At 40.9% G+C, this 21924-nt stretch overlaps 1 protein-coding gene across 3 annotated transcripts in view; it reads right to left on the reverse strand.

Annotated features, from left to right (window-relative positions):
* dazl (deleted in azoospermia-like) overlaps nt 1–21924 on the reverse strand; it is a 93249-nt gene that overhangs the window by 68611 nt on the left and 2714 nt on the right. For all 3 annotated transcript variants that reach the window (XM_069912940.1, XM_069912937.1, XM_069912939.1), the window contains exon 2: nt 330–473. In XM_069912940.1, coding sequence (XP_069769041.1) covers nt 330–473 — 144 coding nt within the window. The remainder of the gene's footprint in view (nt 1–329; nt 474–21924) is intronic.

The following is a 21924-nucleotide window of genomic DNA, read 5'->3' on the forward strand; positions in this document are numbered from 1 at the left end:
TTATTCAGATCAAACCAAATACCCTAGAATAAGTACTCTTGAAAGAGCACTGTTCAACTTTTTAAACAAAAACTTTTCATATCTGTAGTTTTAATGCAAAATGTACCAAAACAAGATTTTAAGATATTCAATGTTCTGTTATGGCTTTGGAAATGGAAACTTGAGTTGGAGTAGTTTAAAAAAAAAAATAAATTTTGCATGCTGCAGTGTTAATATGTGGATCAAAATTAATGCAAGCTATTCTAAAGAAAAATCCATACATTTACATCTATCACAACAAAGAAAATTACAGTTGAAAAGAGCAAAAGCAATCACAAATCAAAGAATACCTCAAAATCAATTCCACCAACAAAAATTGTATTTGGCATGATTCTTCCACTGGGCAAGACATATCTTCGATTCACAGAAGGCCCTGCAGAAGACTGGTTGTCCAATTCTTGACTGACATCTTGTGTTTCAATGATTCTTCCAGGCTGCAAATAAAGGAAATGTTCAGGAATTTGTGGAAAAATATACTTTGCTTTATTATTTTTTTGTTTTATCTGGATCTCTTTAGATCAAACAGAAATTAACTTTTCTGGATGCTTTTCCCAAGGTTGCACCAAATTGTCTAACAAGGCTAGAAAATACATGGAATTGAATAAAATGACAAGGGCTAAGAACTGATTGTTGGACAGAATATGAGAATAAGTGAGTCTTCCACAGGTTGACAGATGGCCAGGAAGACCAAGGATCACATAGCATAGCACAGAAAATGTTTTTCAACATCACTACAGATTGATAACTTATGTTGAAAAGAAACCAAAGCATCCTCATATTGTTTTCTGAAACCTAACAAGCAGGTAGAGCATGCAATCATGAGGACAAATGTTCCATTGTTCATCAAAAGAGGTCAATACCTGACTACAATTACATAGCACCTTGGCAAAATTGCACCCTGAAATATTCTATTCAGTTTAGGTCTCCTTATGCAAGGCATAAAGATTTGCCAAACTGGTTACTGGGATGTTGGTTTTCCATAGAGAGACTGTTTAAATCAGGCCTGTGTTATCTAAAGTTTAAAAGAATGAAAGGCACGATCACTGAAATGGCTCAATTCTTACAGGGGTCACTGGATTGTATAAAGGGAAGATGTTTCCCTTGGCTGAGAAGTTTAGAATCATGGCCTCAGTCTCTTATCAACCCAATAATGACTAAGATGAGAAAGTCAGGAAGAGGGGGGCACAGTTAGCATATTAGCAGTTAGTGCAATGCTGTTATAGCACCAGCGATCAGAGTTTGATCCTGGCACGACTAGAAGTTTGTACTTCCTCCCCACATCTGAGCAGGTTTCCTCCAGGCGCTCCGGCTTCCTACCACCATTCAAACCGGGATTGTAGCACTGTGCTGTATGTCTGGCAAACCTTGAAATAGCTGAATCTTGGAGGGCTGTGGGCTCTCAGTTATTGAGTCAATTCAGAATGGGAATTAATGCATTTCTACATATTAAGGTAATCAAGGGGATACTACAGAAAACAGAACAAAGAAAATTCTCATTTTACTGAAAGCAGAACAATCCAAAGGCCAGTTACCCTAACTCTGTTTCCAATTCTGATTTACTTGCATTCTCCCAGATGATTTTTATGTTGATTGTTATTCTCACGTCTCAAGGATCCAATACTAAAATCCCATTAATCCAACACTAAACAGTGCTAAATAAATTCTTGTCCAGATTAGGCCACAAATTCAGTTCATCTAAAAATGGGGAATTTAATGTTACTATTGGAAGAGTATATGCAAAACAGGGAGGTTTAAAAAAAAATAATTTTAAAGTATTTGTGCATAGTCCATGCCAAGAACAACTCAACTGTCATGTACCAACTTTAACTCTAATCTGAATATACTGTACCAGCATGGCTAAAATTGTTTAGACGTGCCCTCAGTCCACATTGTCTTACTGACCATCATTTCCATCCTAATAATCTCACCTGTGTTAATGCTACAATCCCTTAATACCCTGCTCATTCGTATCTGTCCAGACGTTCCATATTGTTTTTTTGAACAATTTAAAAATTTTAAAACCACATCCATGTATACATATTCAATAAAATGAAAGAAAAAAAATTAAGTACATGTGTGTGTGTTTGCGTCTCTAAAATATACATGCCCCCTCATCCGTCCCTCCCTCCATTCCCCCCACCCGCATGTTCCTTATTGTTATTGTTCCTGCTTTCACCTCTTCTGGCAGCTCATTCAAACACCAACTACTCTTTTTTTTAAAAAAATTATTATCCCCAAGATCCTCTCCGATTTTCTCTCTCGCCTTAACCTATGCCCTCTCATTTTAGACACCTACCATGGTGAACACATGCTAACTACATTATCACTGCCTCTCAATTTTATACTATCAGGTCACCTACCAGCCTCCTTTGCTTCTTTAATACCAAAAATTGTAAAAATACTGTAATGTAAAGTTATCATATGGTTTACCCAACAATGTTTTCCAAAACAAACCATTCACAATAAGTTATTTACAAAAGAAAAAACGTTCAAGTCCTTTCACATTTTTCATGTTATATCCATACATTTCCACTGTACATTGTTACATTTATTCTCTATTTAGCACCTCTGCTGCCAATGAGGCACCTTATTGTTACTCCCCCCTATCGTTGGAGGAACTTTCCCTTGGTCTCAGCCCTCAATACCAAGTTATGGACGGACTCTAGGCTGTGGTTCTTCCATAAAACTCTCTCACGTTGGCTGCACCAAGCCTCAATGCAACCCTTCAGCACATACTATTGCACTGGAATATGCCAGTCTGTACCATTTCCTCACCAACTTTGTGGTGTGGTGGAAGACCAACAATTTTCAGGCAGGCTCACAGAGTCTGTGAGTCACAATGGAAGTCTTACAGAGCTGCTGATCTTCCAACAGATCTGGATGACCATCTCTGCAGGTGAAACATCCCACAAATCAGAGTCTTCTATCACGCTGAACAGTGACAAGGATCCTTGCATCCTTCTCCATATATTCAAAGTAATCCTACATTCTGTAGAGGTGAACTACTCTCTCCACTCATACAGAGTCATCTCTGAGATATACGTGGTGAGTGTACAGGAATGATCTGAAGTGGGGGGGGGGGGGTTCTCTTGCTACCAGCTAGTCCTGCCATAGATGCTCTGTAATTAATAAGGGATTACTTAAGCTGGCATGTGAGTGGAAAGAAAAAGTTTGAAAACCACTGTTCTACACTGTCCACAACACCTCCAACCTTTGTGCCATCTAAAAACTTACTGACCCATCCTCTACTTTTGTCCAGGTCATTCACACACACATTATTTTATATATATAATATAAAAAATTTATATGTTCATTCTTTGGCTTGGCTTCGCGAATGAAGATTAATGGAGGGGTAATTGCATATATATATATTTTTTAAAAAAAAAATATATTTATATAATCACAAAGATCAGGGGTCCCAGAACAGATCTCTGCAGAACACCACTAGTCTCTGACCTCCAGGGCAGAATACATACCATCTACTACTGCTTTCTGCAGGCAAACCAATTTTGAATCCACAATGCCAAGATTCCATGAATGCCATGACATGTGCCTTTCTGAATGAGTCAATCATTGGGGATCTTGTCAAATGCCTCAATGAAATCCATTTCCACCTCAAAAAGTAAAATTGTGGGACTTCCATAGTGCTACTGGTACAAATCTAGGAGAGCAGTGCTCCTGTGAAGGGCTTAACCATCCAGTCCTGAAGCCAGCAGCTTTATACAGGCTTGAAACAGCCTGTGAAAGGAGCAGACATTGTTTATAATTAAAATCTTGCAACCACGGGGCCTGTGCCCAAAATGGTGGTACCTGTGTTCAGCAGCAGCCACAAAGGGTTGCAGATTCCAGGATCAGAAGACTGGCACAGGGCACCAGAAACGTGAAGAACATGGCTCCCCCCACCCCCCTTGAAAAGGAGAAGCAGAATAGCTGACAGGTGACCACGGCAGCAAACCAGGAAGGGGCTCAGTGGCTGAAGAATCTACACAGGCTCTGGGTGACTTGCAATCAGAGATCAGAGATCCCACACAGGCTACTGGAGATTCACTCATGGGAACCCAAGTTATCAGAGCTGGGATTTAAGAAGCTGCTGATTGGGAGGGCTCATAAAGGTCCCTGGTGCTGCAGTCTTCCTAATTGTATCAGGTTTCGATCTGGAGCTGATGAATTGAACAGGAGTCTATGGAGCTGCAGAAGCACTGGCGGTGAATCCACCGACAGAAAGTGACTCTTAAGCAACACTTTTTTGCTTCTCTTTCTTACTCAAAGAGGTGCAGGTGACACTAATGGCAACTGATTGCCTTATGCAAGGCAGAAGGCAATTTTGTAATATTATATGTTCTGCACTATTACATGATAATAAAGGAATCTTGAATCTACCACCCTACCTGCAATTTCTTTCATTACTTCCTAAAAATATTCAATTAGGCTCCAGCATTGTTTTTGTTTTAACCATGGTGTCTGCAGGCTTCTATCATCAGATTTCTGAACAGAGAGGTGGAGAGGATGAGCAAATGTAGGTTCTTGGGAGTTACTATCTCGGAAGATCTTTCCTGGAACCAACACACCAATGGCATCATGAAGAAAGCCTCTACTTCCTCAGGAGTTTGCAGAGGAGCTAGTGGAGTTGTTCAAGTGAACCGGTACGGACTTGAAGGGCTGACATGGCCTCTTTCTGTGCTGTAAACGATTATATGGTTATTATATGGTTATAGGCTCCTAAGGCACAACAATCCCTCACAAAGCCATGAGAAAACTATACTTCTCTAAATTCTCACAAATCCTGTCCCTAAGATCTCTCTCCAAGTTTGCCCACCACAGATACAAGATTCACTGGTCTATAATTCCCATTACATTTTTTAAACAAGGGGACCACACATGCCATTCTCCAATCATTGGAGAACATTGCCAATGCCCAGCAATCTCTTTATCTAGCTTCCTGTAGTAACATGAGGCATATCTCGTTCAGTCCCAGGGACTTGTCAAACCTAATATTTTTAAGAAGATTCAGCACTTCCTCTTTATTAACCTCAACATGTTCCAACATACAAGCTTGGCGATCAATTTCAATCCATTTGTAACCTTGGAGGCAAGGTACAATACTGCAGTAAAGGAAGATTGCAAAGATGACAGCCTTGCTTGACCTTGGGACTGGATCATGGTTGCCATGAAAGTTATAATCATGGCTTGCATGTTATTATGCAGTGGAGGTAGATTAAACCAGAGTTCCACATTCAAAAATTATCCTTAATCCCTTATCCGAAAGAATTAAGAGTTAATGCCATTTGAGAAATTAAAAGTGGCTAGGTACATAAAAGGGTACATAATAGACCAATTTTTTTGGTTTAATTGCTTTGAAGACAATGTTAGTGGTGATTTCCAATAGGTAAAATCCAAATCGCAGAGCTCTACTTTCTCTGGGAGGTGGTCAAGGACAACCTTCGCAATAGTTGCAGACAGCAAGGCAATTTCAAATTACCAGAATTTGACTGGGCTTTCTTGAACTAGAACCATAAGCAGTTCCATCAACAGGTTTTGATACTTCAGAGATTCCATCTGTTCAGTCGGTACTGTTTTTTAAGCTTTATGACCTTTTCAACTTTTCACTGGACTGGATAACAAAGGTTGTGGCAAATCATGTGCTATGAAATAAATGGAGGCAACTCCTGAATAGAGTCTGCAGAAGTGATTTTCAAAATTGTTTTTCAACAAGTTGCAACTGCCCATTACCTCAACAAGCTTGGTGATCTCAACAAAGTCCAATATTTGGACTGTATTTTTTTCAATGCTCAATAATTGATACACGTTAATTAATGGGCAGTAATTTCTGGAATACTCCCAGTGCTATGAGAACAGGAAGATAGTGCAGACAAATAAGTGGCTGAGGAGATGATGCAAGGGGGTGGATTTCAATTTCTTGAATCATTGGAATCTTTTCTGGGGCAGGTTGCATCTGAACTCAAGGGGAAACCAATATCCTGGTGGGGAGGGGAGATTTAAACTAGATTCACAAGGTGGTGGGAACCCAAGTGAAGAGGCAGACATAGAAGCAGTTGGCAAACAACTAGGGACAGTTAGTAGGAAGTTTGTGTGAGAGGACAGTCAATAGGGCAAAATTACATCCATTGAGAGGAGTTGAAATGCAACAGGGGCACAGAGACAAAAATAGTAAACACTGAGCTAAAGATTTGCATTCAATACACACAGCATAAGATAGAAAGTGGGTGAACTTGTAATACAGCTGCACATTGGCAGATAATAATGTGGCCATCATGAAATCATGGCTAAAGGACAGGAGTAATTGGGAGCTCAATGTCCAAAGATACATAGTGCATCAAAAGAATAACCAGGTAAGCAGAGGGGGTGGCATGGTTCTGTTGGTAAGGAACAACATTAAATCATTAGAAAAAAAGTGACAAAGGATTAGAAGATAATACAACTATTGTGGTTGCGTTAAGAAATGGCAAGGCAAAAGACACTTGTTTGTTTATAGACAGACCTCCAAACAGTAGCTGGGATGTGGACAAATTACAACAGCAAATAGTAAAGGCTTGTCAGAAGGGCAATGTTATGGTAGCCATGGGAGAATTTAACCATACAAATAGATTGGGAAAACCAGGTTAAGACTGGGTTGCAAGAGAGAGGATTTGTAGAATACTACAAAGTGACTTTTTAAGAGAGCCTGTTGATAACCAACTAGGGGTTGGGGTTGTATAGGGGTTGTGAAATGCATCGGAGGTGATTAGAGAGATTAGAGTAAAGGAACCATGATGGGACAGTGATCACAATATGATTTGAGTTCAATTTAAGATTTAACAAGTAGAAACTAAAGTCAGATGTGTTCGTATTTCAGTGGAGTAAAGGGAATTACAGTGGCATGAGAGGAATAGGCCAAAGTAGATTGGAATGGAGCACTAGCAGGAAGATGGCAGAGCAGTAAAAGATTGAGTTTCTGCAAGAAATGAGGAAGGTGTAGGATAAATACATACCAAAAGAGAGGAAATATACAAATGGAAAAATGTCAAAGCAACATAAAAGCAAGAGTGCATAAAAGGAAAAAATGAGTGGGAAGATAAAGGATTGGGAAGTTTTAAAAATCTTGTAGAAGGTAACTAAAAACTCGTAAGGGAAAAGATGAAGGATGAAAGTAGGCTAATAAAGAATTTAAAAAGTTACAAAAATCTTCAAGTCTATAAACACTGGAGAAATCATAATGGGAGACAAGGAGATGGCAGATGAACTAAAGGAATACTCTGTCAAAATGTGGCTGTATTTATCGGTAGAGGATGTGACTGAGGCTAATTGAGGGGATGTCATTCCAGCTTCCTCGAGAGGGAAAGTTTGGAAAATTTCAGCACGCATCAACTATTTGGCCTTTAGGTCGACTAGCAAGCTGTGTGCCCTTAAGAAGTCTGCTCCCAGGTGTAGTTTTTGCACTAATGTGAGTGAAATCCCAGTTGGAAGTCTCATCTCCTAACTGCACCATCATCCATCTGTTCCTGAAAGTCTTCATCAAGCTGTTGTTGGCCACTTGGAGGGTGGGGCCATAGGATCTTGTGTGGGTCTCAAATGCCTGTGTAAACAAGAAACCTGTGGCCAGAGACTTTATCACTGACATGGAGGAGGCTATCTGGTGGCCAGCCACCAAAGCCTTCAGCAGTGGCTGGCCGTGGTGTTTCCAGGAATTGCGGGTGTCTGCCCCCTGCCTTTGGTGGTAGAAACACCATTTGCTGTCTGCTCCCTCGGTTGGTTTTCAGGGGCATTGTTGATTTTGGGGTGGGTGGGTTTGGTTTGCGGGTGAGGGGGTCAACTGACTGACAGTGGACTCATTTTCTAGTTTGGTCTGCCAAAGAATGTCTGCTTTGGCAGCAACCTTTCTGGGGTCATTGAAGTCCGCATCTGCCAGCAGCAGCTGAATGTTGTCAGGCAGCTGTTCTAAAAACACCTGTTCAAACATGAGGCAGGGTTTGTAACCCTCTGCCAGTGTGAGCATTTCATCCATGAGGGTGGATGGCATCCAGGCACATGAGCCTGGCTGCCCTCTTGCATCTGGAGATCCATATATGGTGATGAGCAACAATTTCAGAGCGTTGTACAGGTACAGTTTTGTAGGAGGTCTACTCTGGCTGCAGTTTCCTGGTCCAAGGAGCTGGTATATTTGGTGGAATCAGAAGTGATCTGTTTTATCTGAAACTGGGCTTCCGCTTGTCTGAACCATGTGTGGGGGCAGAGTGTCCAGAAAGTAGGTAATTTTAGCTCTACGGCGCTCTCTGCTGAGGAGTCCAAAAGCGTTTGGACCCTTCAGGGTCATCAATGAAGCAAGCAAGCTAACTGAACAAATAAACAAGACCAGCAGATGGTGGGCTCATCAGAACTCACGAGGTTTATTGAGTCCATTTTTAAGGCTTTCAAAGCTCACGCCCCTTGCGTGCTGGAAACCACATCATCGTGACGCAAATATACTGCCTGCAAACATACGGGCCCAAGCCTCTGTCGGAAAAGATGAACTACGCAGCTGCTCCGCTGACACATGCGTTACATATGGAGCCAGTTCACCCGACAATCAACCATGTGTGCCGCTACACAAGGATGCACAAGTCTCCTGGACCAGATGGGTTCTGAAAGAAGTAGCTGTAGAGATTATAGAGATGTTGGTAATGATCTTTCAGGAATTAAATTCTGGTATGCCAATTTTAAACTACCTATTTTTTTTTTTCGTGATTTTCTTTTGCTGGTTGCTTGAAGCTGTCAGTTGCTTGAATTCTGATAACAGGAGTTTTACTGTTTACAAATGAATACTTCTATAGCTGTTTCTGTTATAACTTGAGACATTTAGTTGTAGATTTGCAGAGTGAAGCCTTTACATTGTTCTCAGATGAAAGGAAAATCACAAATGTCACCCCTCTATTCAAAAATGGAGGCAGCAGAAAGGAAATTATAGACTGGTTAGCCTGAAATCAGTGGTTGGGAAGACATTGGAGTCAATGATCAAGGATGAGATTACAGAATACTTGGAGGTAAATGACAAGATAAGCCAAAGCCAACATGGTTTGAATTTGAATTCTTTGAAGTGACAAGCAGACTGGACAAGGAAGATGCAGTGGATGTTGTGTATTTGGAATTTCAGAAGGCCTTTGACAAGGTGCTGCATACAAGGCTACTAAACAAACACAAAAGCCCATGATATTACAGAAAACATACTAGCATGGGTAGAGCATTGGCTGATTAGCAGTAAGCAGAGTCAGAATATAGGGATCATATTCTGGATAGCTGCCTGTTGCTGGTGGTGTTCCACAGGAGTGAGTTTTAAGGCCTCTTCTTTTCAGGTTGTATATTAATGAATTAGATTATGGAATGAATGGCTTTGTGGACAATTTTGCAGATGATACAAAGGTAGGTGGAGGAACACATAGCGTTGAGGAAACAGGGAGTCTACAGAAGGACTTGGACAGATGAGAATAGGCAGAAGAGTGGCAAATGAAATACAATGTCGCAAAGTGCACGGTCATGCTCATTAGTAGAAAAAAAAGGCAGATAATTTTCTAAATGGGGAGAAAATTGAAAATGCCCAGATCCAAAGGGATTTGTGAGACCTTGTGCAGGATAGCCCAAAGGTCAACATACCTTTTGGTGTTGGTGGTGAAGACGACAAATGCAATGCTGGCATTCATTTCAAGAGGAAAAGAATATCAGAGCAAGGATGTGATGTTGAGGCTTTATAAAGCACTGGGAAGACCTCATTTGGAGTATTTCAGAAAGGATGTTCTGACATTGGAAGGGAGTTCAGAAGAGGTTCAAAAATTCTGGGAATGAAAGGGTTACCATGTGAGGAATGTTTGACAGCTCTTGGCCTATGGTTAATGAAATTTAGGAGAATGAGGAGGAGATCTCATTGAAACATTTTGAATATTGCAAGGACAGTAGATGTAGAAAGGTTGTTTCCCATGGTGGGAGAGTTTAGGATTGAAGAGTGTCGTTTAAAACAGAGGAATTTATTTAACTAGTGGGTGGTAAATCTATGGAATTTATTGTCACAGGTGGTTGTGGAGGCCAGATCATTGGGTATATTCAAGGTAAAGATTAACAAGTTTTTGATTAGCTAGGGCATCAAATGTTATGGGGAGAAGGCTGGGCAGTGTAGCTGAGTGGGAAAATGAATCAGCTCATGATTAAATGGCAGGGCAGATTTGATGGGCTGAATAGCCTATTTCTGCTCCTATTTCTTATGGTGTTATGGTTAAAGCAATGGAGAGATTGGAGACATTTTGGAAGTTTATATAAAAACAAGGCTTTGCATACAAGGGACCAACACAGTTTAGCATCATAGGAACATACACAAGACTGTATGTCAATTTTGCTGAATAAGGTGAAGTTTTCAAAGTAAGATAGTCACATGTATTAGAAGCTGTGGGAAATAGCCATGGTTGACACATGGGTAAACAGATAATGATTCCAGGTAGACTGGCAAGAGCAGACTAACATTATTAGCTAACATTACAGGCAACATACATGCAAACACATGTGGAAAGGAAAACATTTAAATTGATGTTTGTACAAAATGTCAGTCACACAATACAAATCAAAGCATTCTGGCACTAATAATATGAAATTATTCTCCCTGTGACCTACACAAGTTTTCTCCCACCCTTCAAAACATACCAGATTTAGTAGATTAACTGGACAGCAGAGGTTTCATGTGCCAAGAAGGGCCTTCTATCATGTTGTATCTTTAAAATACCTGTACAAACAAATACAATAAAATCCCTGGTACCAGACCCTATGAGGATTGGTAGATTAGTGCATTTTCCAGAGAATGCTTTTTACGTGACTGGCGAACTAATAGTGAGGTATGCCAATTTTAAACTACCTATTTTTTTTTTCGTGATTTTTTTGCTGGTTGCTCGAAGCTACCAGTTGCTTGAATTCTGATAACAGGAGTTTTACTGTTTACAAATGAATACTTCTATAGCTGTTTCTGTTCTAACTTGGGACATTTAGTTGTAGATTTGCAGAGTGAAGCCTTTACATTGTTCAATTTTATTTATTCTGCACAACATTCTTAAAAATTACTATCTTCAATTCTTAACATGATTTGTTTCTGATATGTGGCATAAACTTTAAGATCAAACTTTTTTCAAATCGTGATTTGTGCAGTTTTGTTATTTGTCTCCTGGAACACCAAGACAAACTCTTCATAGCAAGGAAGACCTCAATCAAATCTTTCCTTAAGCTACTCTGCTTTAAAGTTGCATTAACCCTGCAACAAAATCTTTATTCCTGGTAATGTTTTTTAATCCTGACCCCATAATACTCTGAGATAGAACTAATTGTTTAAGATACAATACAGCAGGAGGTCTCCTGTTTTATAAAAGGCTTAATAAAACTGCCTTGCCATTTACTCTGTGCCTCAATAAAGCTGCGACTATCATTTGCATTTTAAAATAGCCCTCAGGATCTGCAACAAAATGTACATACAAGTACCCTTTTTGCATTGTAATTATACTATTTATGGAGTCAGAGACAACAGATTTGGGGGCGGGGGGGGGGGGGGGAGAAAGAAGGGGAAAAGTCCACATACCTACCAGGTCTTGTGCTGACCATCAAGTGCCTATCTACACTAATTCCATTTCCCAGAGCAAAGTCCATTACATTCTATTTCATAATGTTTCAAAAACTTATCTTCATTACCACAGAAGTGTTGTAATAGCATCTGGCTCATTCCCTCAAGCAGTGCTTCTAGATTTCAACAAATCTGTGGGTAGAAACAAAAATTCCTCCTCAGAGCCCCTGTAAATTTTATCACCCTTTACAGACATAGACCCCACTGATAAAGGGTTTCTCACTGTCCACACCACAAATAATTTTGTACACCTATCAGATCTCCCTTTGCTGTCTCTGCTCCAAAATATTTTTAAAAAGCCTACCCACTGTAGAGCGCGTCAAAAGAACCAAAAACTTGTTGATCCAAACCAAGGCTTTTATTAACTAAAAGACTGGAGCATATCACAAGTATGTCAACCAGTCCAGAATGACCTGGTCTGGCTTAGAGCAATACTTTAAGGCCCCCCAGTAGGTGTGGCTATGCTCTCAGCCAATCACAGTCATCCTATACTACAATCTGTACATATACACATCGGTGATAGAATCTGTACTATCACATCCACTCTCTTATATTGAAGTGCTCCATTCTAGACAACATTCTGGTCAATCTTCTTATGCCCTCCCTCAAATGTAATCAAGCCTTTCTTTAGAACAGAGACTGCAGCATCTCACTCATTGAGGACTTACGATTGCACAGTAATTGCCATGACTCAAATTTTATGCACCTGCTAATGATGCCAAGAAGCAAACACAGGACTATGGATACTGGAATCTAAACTTAACACAATCTGCTGAAGGAACTTTGTTGATTAAGCAACAGTTTGAAGTACAGTAAAAGAATTGTCAATATTTCGGATTGGAGTCCTTCATCTACATATTCCAACATCTTAACAATCTCATCCATCTGCTGCAACCATCAGGAATTGCTGGACAAGAATGCCAAGGTTCACTTTTAAACAGTAATTTCCAGGGACCCATCAATTAATTCTCCCAAAGTACATCACAATTTTTTTTAAAAATCAAGTTTCATCTACCATTTCACAGCCCAACTTTACAATTCAACATTCACCTGCAACCTAACATAACCCTCCTTACAAGCAATCACCAGTCTTCACATCATGCAAATTTGCTCATTACACCTGCAGTCAGAGCCTAATTGATCATGTATTTAAACAGCAAAGGTCCCACCACCGATCAATCTAGCACACCAGTAGTCACAGAAACTCCACTGCAAAAATAACTTTCAATCATCAATCAATGCCTTTCATCCCCAAGCCAATTTCAGATACAATTTGCTAAACTACCTGAGATTCTGTGTGATGGGTTATCTTTTGGATAGTATCACGCACATGACATTGTTGAAGGTTATGTAGACAACATACATCTTAATATCCTTCAGAAAAAATTAAACTGGACTATACTTTGCCTGACAGCCATGGCTGATTCGCCTTGAACTTCAGTATCATCAGAATTTTTCTCACAGGTAATTTCTATTGAAGACTTACAGGTCTGCAAGTACCTGGTATGAAGGGACCATATCCTGCCCACTAGATGCCTTGCACCCCACTCAGCTGACTGGAAAGATCTTGACATATTTTAGTCAAAGCCACAGAAATCTCCTTCCTTGTGTTCCAGAGCAGTGGGAATGCATCATCAGAACCTCCTCCCCAGCCAAGACCTATATACATGAAATCAAAAACCTAACAACTTTTTTTGATCACTGATCTAAACTACTACCAATATGCTTCTTAACTTCCAATTAGAGCTTCTGCTGATAGAAAATGATACATAATTCAAGGGAACATTTAACACATACATGGTATACAAATCAATCTGCTTTCTTGGAGGAAAGTTAGGCAATGTGTCTGGAGAAAAAGGGGAAAAGGAGCACAAGTCACAACAATTTCATAGATCAAGTCAATATGTCTGTTTCCCATTGCATGTATTCACACAAAAAACCAAGAATATTTTGAAATTCAAGCTTTATTTGAAAATGTATCAAGAGCAAGCTGTCTAACATTTACTATAGTCACTCACTGCTTACAATATACACTCATGCATGTTGGAAAATACATGCATATTTAAAGCACAGCTCCATTCAGTCAAGCTTGAACCCAAACTTCCAAATGCCTCTCCCACTTCCACTTTAGAAGTGCTGCTTTAATGAAATACACAAACTCAAAGAACTTGCCATTTTCTAACAAGGCACATTTCAGTCTTCCCGAATCAGAATGGAGGTTGAGCAGAATGGTGAAGGAAAGGAACTATTGATATTTTCAATCAAGAGCCTGCAAAACTGAGACAGAAAATAACCAATTAAAGGGAAGGGTGAGGGATGGGACATATGCCAATAGGTGACAGATGGGCCAAGGAAGGAAGAAAGATGACAACCAGATGGAGCTAAGGGAGACAGAGGCTGGAAGGCGATAGGTGGAAGCAAATGATGAAAAATGGAGGAATCTGCTAAGTAAGGAGAGTGATAATGAAAACCATTTAAGGGAGAAAAGGGCAAATAATGACAGATGGGGATGGGGAAGTGTGTGCGCGCACACAGCAAGTAACCAGGACAAAAAAAAGGGTGACAATGGAAATCAGTGATTTGACATTAACCAAAGTGTTTTGGCAATGCAGCGCTTTTCACTTTAGCTAATCAGACACCTGTGCATGCAGAGGCAATTCGCTGGAATGGTACCAGGAATGAGGGCCTCCATTTATCCAAAGTGACTAAAGCTGATACTATTCAACCTTTGCAGGTAATGCAAAGAAATAATCTTTAAATTGAATAAATTGGAAGTGACAGATTAAAAGTATTGACAAAGTGAACAAAAAAACCTCAAAACTTAGTAAGCTGTATTAATCATAACTAAGTGAAAAATTCCAGGTCACAAGGCAAAAGCAGACTTCCTTACAAAATAGGCCTTCCAAGGATTACACAACAGATACAATGGGTCAAATTGTCACCATCTAGAACCATAGAACCCCACAGCACAGAAAACAAGCTATTCGGCTCTTCTTGTATGTACCAATAATTATTCCACTAGTCCCGTTGACCTGATCCCACTCCATAACCCTTTAGACCTCTCCTATCCATGTCTTTATCCAATGTATTCTTAAACTCAAAATCAAGCTCACATTCACATCAGATGGCAGCTCATTCCACACCCCTGCCGAGCTCTGAGCGAAGAACTTTCCCCTTTCAACTTAAACTTATGACCTCCCAATCTATGAGGAAAAAGCCTACTCCCATTCACTCTATCTATACCTCTCAATCTTGTAAACCTTTATCAAACCTCCTCCTCATTCTTATTCACTCCAAGGACTAAAGTCCTAACCGGTTTAATCTTTCCCTATTGCTCAACCTCTGAAGACACAGCAACATCCTAATACATCTTCACTGCACTCTTTCAATCTTATTGATATTCTTCTTGTAGTTAGGCAACCAGAACTGCACAGAATATTTCAAATTTGACCTCACCTAGGTCTTAAACACCTTCAACACAACATCCCAACTCCTACAATCAATATTTTTATTTATAAAGGATAAGATGCCAAAAGCTTTCTTTACAACCCTCTCCACCTGCGATGCCACCTTCAGAGAACAATGTATCTGTATTCCCAGATCCCTTTGTTCCCCTTCATTCCTCAGTGCCCTATCATATATTCTGTATGTCCGACCTTGATTTTACCCTCACACTTGTCTACATTAAACTCCATTTGCCATTTTTGGCCCATTCTCCCAATTGGTCCAGATCTCCCTACAAGCTTTGAAAATCTTCCTTGCTGTCCACCACACCTCCTACCTTTGTGTCATCAGCAAACTTGCTGATCCAATTTACCACATTATAATCCAGATCATTTTTTAAAAATATTTTATTTTTTATTATCATTGTACATAGTTGATAATTAAATTAAAAGCTAGTGATTACATGGTATTGACCCCCCCCTCCTTACCCACCCTCCCCTGCCTCTTAACCCCCAACTACTATAAAAGATAATACCAATAGATACAATACTTTTGTATAACTATATATTGTACAAAGAGAAAGTAATAGTAATGTGGATTACACAATGGGTTGCTCACACACTGGAATCTTGCAGTATTTATATTGAACAACTTGAGGAAAAAAGATTATTACAGGTCCACATCCACATCATGATGTCACCTCTCCATATGTCAGTAGCCACGTTAGTCTAAAGGTATTAAAAAATGAGAAAAGTACCACGTCTCTGAGACCCAATTGTGTAAAGACATACACAACAGTGGCAAAGAGGAATTAAACGAACCCTATGCGTGCTCCATGTGACTACCTAACAAGCTTCGCGAGTTTCTGCCAAAACATCAAATCAAAGCTTGCCAAGTTGGCGGAGGGAAAGTTCAGAGAATTCAACGAAGCAGATGAAAGTTAGGGTAATTACATATAATGTTTTAACCACTACTGTGAAGCCTGTAATATTTTTGAAGCCCTTGTAAACCAAAAACGTGCCCTATTCCTCAGTATAATAGGCAGCAAAAGATTTGATCTCCTTAAAACTTTGCTGTCCCCGGAGGACCCAGGCACAAAGACATATGCTGAGCTATGCACAATACTGGGAAACCACTTAAGCCCCATGAAAGGAAACAAATGCCAAGGAAGGCATTAAGTGAATACCTGGCAGCATTGTGTAAATTGTCCAAGCACTGAGCAGTTTCTGAATAAAGCACTTCGAGACAGATTGGTGATAGGGTTGTCAGATCGCCAGGTAAAGCAAAAATTACTGGCAGGAGATGACGAGGCAACTCTTGATATTGCATATAGAACTGCCTGAAGCTCGGAAATGGCAGACAAAAATTTGGATGTAGGCCAACAAGACCTGCTGGTCGGGTGATATTCCGCCAGCAGTGCTTCTGTTGCGGGAAAGGCAGCTATTGCCCAGATAACTGTTTCTCCAAATATTCCAAATGCCACCTCTGCAAGAGAAAAGGACATATCAAAATGAAACGTCCAATTAAAGAAACCATAAGATGCAGTTGGACTCAAAATGTTGATAACCACCCAGCCGAGGTCAGAATGCTAGCAAAGAGAGATACTGGCCCTGACAACAAACACAGCAACAGCTCTGAAGAGAACAAAACAATAGCTGCATTCCTACATATCCAAAGGATAAATGAAAAAAATGCAGAGATTTATATTCAACTGAAAATAAACAACGAACCTCTGAAAATGGAACTCAACACAGGAGCTGCAGTGTCTCTAATGCCATTACATTTAAACCAACGCTTGCTACCACACCTTCTGATTAAAACAACTGAAGTAACACGGAGATCTGTTACGGGAGACAAAATCAAAGTGTTTGGGAAATGTATGGTCAAGGTGCAATACAAGCAAAAACAACCAAAAACACTATCTCTGTACATTGTAGATAGCCAGGGACCAGCACTTTTCAGAAGAAACTGGCTACAACACATTCCCTCAGACTGGCTGGAGATTGGTTCAATACTGACTAAACCATGAAGACAACACCCAGCCAGAACTCAGCCAGTCCTCAATGACCAGGCTGTGGTCTTCCAACAGGGATTGGGAAAGATCAAAGGGGTTCAAGCCAAACTGCAATTAAAAGAGAATGTGGAACCAAAGTTCATCAAAGCTAGAACAGTTCCATTTGCAATGAAAGGAAAAATTGAAGCAGAGTTAAATAGACTAAAAGATGAAGGCATTAGAACCAATAAAATACAGTGATTGGGCAGCGCTCATCGTACTTGTACGGAAAGCAAACGGAGATTCACATTTGCAGCAATTACAAAGTCACCATCAACTAGGCACTAAAAGTTCCAGAACACCTCAAACCCAAAGCAGAACTATTCCAAGCACTAAATGGAGGGCAAAAGTTCACAAAACTAGATTTCTCACAGGCATACCAATAGAGTTGGATAAAGAATCAAGACAAATTGTGACAATCAATACCCACCTGGGACTGTCATATGGAATCTCAGCAGCACCTGCAATTTTTCAAGCTACAAGAGACAGCAGAATCACCAGATATCAACCAAGAATAACTGCTACAACTGCCCATTACAGATGTCACAGTTGAGGCAACGTTAAGCAAAGTCTTATACTCGCTGTTAATGGATGGCCAGAATCTGAGGTCATACTTATGTCACACACCACCATGAGCCATCAGTTGAAGGATGTTTACTTTGGGGTACCTGTACAATTATCCCAGCCAAATGGCAAAACACCATATTATCAGAGCTGCATCATAACCATTCAGGAATGGTAAAAATTAAAGCTCTGGCCCAGATGCATGTTTGGTGGCCATCAATAGACAAGAGACATTGAAACAACAGCGAAATAATGCAAAATATGTCAGTGATTGCAGCCAAAAATGCCACAGGCCGAGGCCAACCCATAGAAATTGCCTTCCAGACCCTAGCATCGGATTCACGTAGAGTTCGTGGGGCCATTCATGGCAGAGACTTTCTTTATAAAGGTGGATGCCAGTAGATTCACATATGAAAAACACCAAAACTGATTCTACAATTGAACAGCTATGGGCTATGTTTGCCACGTACATATTACCCCAGTTTACATTAGAACCCTTCAAGAAATTTATGTACAACAACAACATCAGACATATTTTGTCAGCCCACTATCACCCAAGTACTAATGGGGAGGCAGAACACTTTGTGCAAACATTCAAAAAGGCGATGAAAACCAAAAACCTCCTAAACGCCTCCTGGACTCTCAGAATTGCAGATTTCCTACTGGGATACAGAAACACACAGCATTCTACCACTAAATGCATCCCAGCAGAATTGATGTTTGGCCGCCACCTGTAGACAAAACTGTCCATGGTTCACCCTGATCTGGGCCTTCATTTTGAAAAATCCACATTGCCACAAACTTTACCTTGAATACTAGAGGTGGGCAAGAGAGTACTGGCACAAGATTACAGACATTACAAAGACCCATGGATGTTAGGGGTGATCTTACAAAAGTTGAGCCCCTGCTCATACTCTGTTCTAGTGAGAGACAGGCTGTGGAAACAACACATTGACAACACAATGTCTATCACCAAAGTCGACAAACTACCTCATGACCTGGAGGAGGGAGAACCAGACCTGCCAAATCCAAATTCTTGGGGCGAATGAAAGAGGAGCAGAGGCGGGTAGCCCAGTAACTGCGACAAACAGCCCAACACATTAAAAACCTCAGAGGCCAGCGAAAGCTGGCAGTTGCCATCAACCCAAATATCGATGGGTCCCACCCAGAACAGCCCTGAGCAAATACCCGTCCAGCATGCCACACCGAGGTAGTCCAAGACAGAAAGACCACCCAAGTGCTTTGAGGACTATGTTCCATAATTATTAAATTCCTTCCCGTATTAAAATCACTCAGTATACGTACCCTAATTTGCAACAGTAGTCATGGGCCCGATGTAGTCATGGTAATTAGGAAGTCCATTCAACATTTATTGCATGGGATGGGGAGGGAAGAGTGTTGTGTACAAGCCCACCCTGCTGTCTATCATAACACCCATATCATGATGTTACCCCTCTGTATGTCAGTAGCCACATTAGTCTGATGGTGTTAAAGAATGAGAAAAGTACAACATCTCTAAGTCCTAATTGCTTAAGTGCATAAACATCTTAATAGGACTGCATATATTTAGCCCTAAACTTTGCATATACGGGCTCCAAATGTATACAAAAGTTGAATAGTCATCCAGATCATTAACAAAAAACGATGGTCCCAACATATCCCTGAGGCACACCACTAGTCATACACTTCCAATTTGAGAAGCAACCATCCACTACCATTGTTTTCTCCCACGCAGCCAATTTCGAATCCAGTTTATAACCTCTCCATGGATACCTAGCGTCTTAACATTCTGAACTAACCTCCCATGTGGGACCTTATCAAAAGCTTTACTAAAAACCATAGAGACAACATCATAGCTTTTCCTTCATCTACCCGAGTCAGCCCATGGTTGTCCAAATACCTATATATCCTACCTCTCAGAATCTTCCCAATAATTTACCTACTACTGCCGTCAGGCTCACCAGCCTCTAATTCAGGGGTGTCAAACTCAAATTCACGGAGGGCCAAAATTAAAAACTTGGACTAAGTCAAGGCCCGAACTAAATATTTATTGAAAAATTTCAACAATATCTGCATGTTTTCTCTTCTTTCAACATATGTAATGTTAAACTTTCTCTTATTAAAATAAATGTTTAATAATAGTTTTGGATAAACTCTTTCCAGAAGCATTAACAAATGAGAAATAAAATATTCAATAAATAATATTTCTCTATAGAGGATTTGTCAAATGTTGCTAGAGTGCTGTCGAATAGTAAAATCTGAGGGCTATTGAGAATGTGGGAGAATAACATGATTCCTGAAACAATCAAATGGGTGACTGATTGTGGGCATGAACTCTAGCAGGGTTATTTGCCATGACCTTTTTCCATTGGTAGATATCCTTTGATTTACACACTTTTCAAGTTTTATGCCTAATGAGCTTGTATCCAGATGCAGGACCATTTTTAACCAGGAATATATTTATCACTGTGACATGAAACTATTGGAAGATCGTTTTATCCTGAGATTAAAGTTCATAATCCTTACTCAGGCCTGTGTGCGGGAGGGCGGGGTTTGCGGGCGATCGGGTTGGACAACGACAGTGCGGGGGCATCGGCTCTCACTGCAGGGCGGCATCTCGGCGGATCAGCGGCCCCGTCACTGTGAGTCGCAGGTCGACCTGCGGCAGGGAGGGGGAGTGGGCAACGGTCCTGGCGAGGTCAGGCCCAAGGCCTCCGGTTCCGGGCGCTGGGAAGTGGCCTTGGCTTCCCCTGACACCAGCCAGGCCGCGCTGCGGTGGAACACGACAGTGCGGGGCCATCGGCTCTCGCTGCAGGGGGGCATCTCGGCGGATCAGCGGCCCCGTCACCGTGAGTCGCGGGTCGGCCTGCGGCAGGGAGGGGGAGTGGGCAACGGTCCTGGCGAGGTCAGGCCCAAAGCCTCCGGTTCCGGGCGCTGGGAAGCGGTCTTGGCTTCCCCCGACACCGGCCAGGCCACAAAACCAGAGTCCACGGTGAGACCCTGCAACGTAAACAGAGGAAGTGGGGGCGATTAGCGGGCTGACGCCAATGCATTTTCTGGGATTTATAGTATTAGCTGTGCATGCTCTATACTGGCACGGCGGCAAGCGGGCCACCTCTAATACATTTTTTAAATGATCTTGCGGGCGGGCCAGAGTTTGACATGCGTGCTCTAATTACTCAGTTTACTTTTGGAGCCTTTTTTAAACAACAGAACAACATGAGCTACCTCTAATCCTCTGGCACCTCGCGCATAGCTAAGGACATTTTGAATATACTGTATCTGCCAGGGCCCCTGCAATTTCTCACTAGTCTCTCTCAAGGTCTGAGGGAATATCATATATGGCTCAGGGGATTTATCTACCTTTATTCGCTGAGAGGCAGCAAGCACCTCCTTAATCTCCATATGTTCCATGACACTTCTGTTGATCTCCCTTCCTTATGCACTTTGCCAGTTTCCTGAGTAACTGATGCAAAAATACTGTTTAAAATCTCCCCCATCTTATTAGGCTCCACACATAGTTGACCACTCTGATCTTCTAGGGTACTCATTTTTGTCCCTTACTATCCTTTTACTCTTAATATTCTTGTAGAACCCTTTGTTTTTACCTTCACATTACTACCTCCTGTTTTCTTTTTGCCTTCCTTATTTCCTTTTTGAGTACCTCATTTGCTCATTGTTGCCTATACTTGCTATACACCTTCCTCCTCTTCTTCAGATCATCAATATCCCTTGAAAACCAGGGATCCACATGCCTGTTAACTTTGCCTTTAATCCGAACAGAAATATGCAAACTCTGCACTCTCAAAATTTCACCTTTGAAGGCCATCTACTTAACACACCATTGCCAGAAAACAATATATCTCAATCCACTCTTTCTAATCCTTTCTCATTTCCACAAAATTAGCCTTCCTCCAATTTAGAATCCCAACACAAGGACCAGATTTATCCTTTTCCTTAATTAACTTGAAGCTAATGACATTATGGTCACTGGACCCAAACTATATCTGTCACCTGACCAGTCTTGTTCCCTAGTAGGAGATCAAGTACTAGATCTCCCCTACTCCCTAGTGGCAATTGAGCAAAATTCCAGATCACTGAGCAATGCTATTTCTAATATCATTTAACAATTTAGACCAAGAAAAAGAAAGAAAATTGATCCTTCCTTCACCACTTCTCCCTCTTGGTCTTGCCAGTCTGGGGT

This window comes from Narcine bancroftii, chromosome 1 (assembly GCF_036971445.1).
Source record: "Narcine bancroftii isolate sNarBan1 chromosome 1, sNarBan1.hap1, whole genome shotgun sequence".
Taxonomy (NCBI): Eukaryota; Metazoa; Chordata; class Chondrichthyes; order Torpediniformes; family Narcinidae; genus Narcine; species Narcine bancroftii.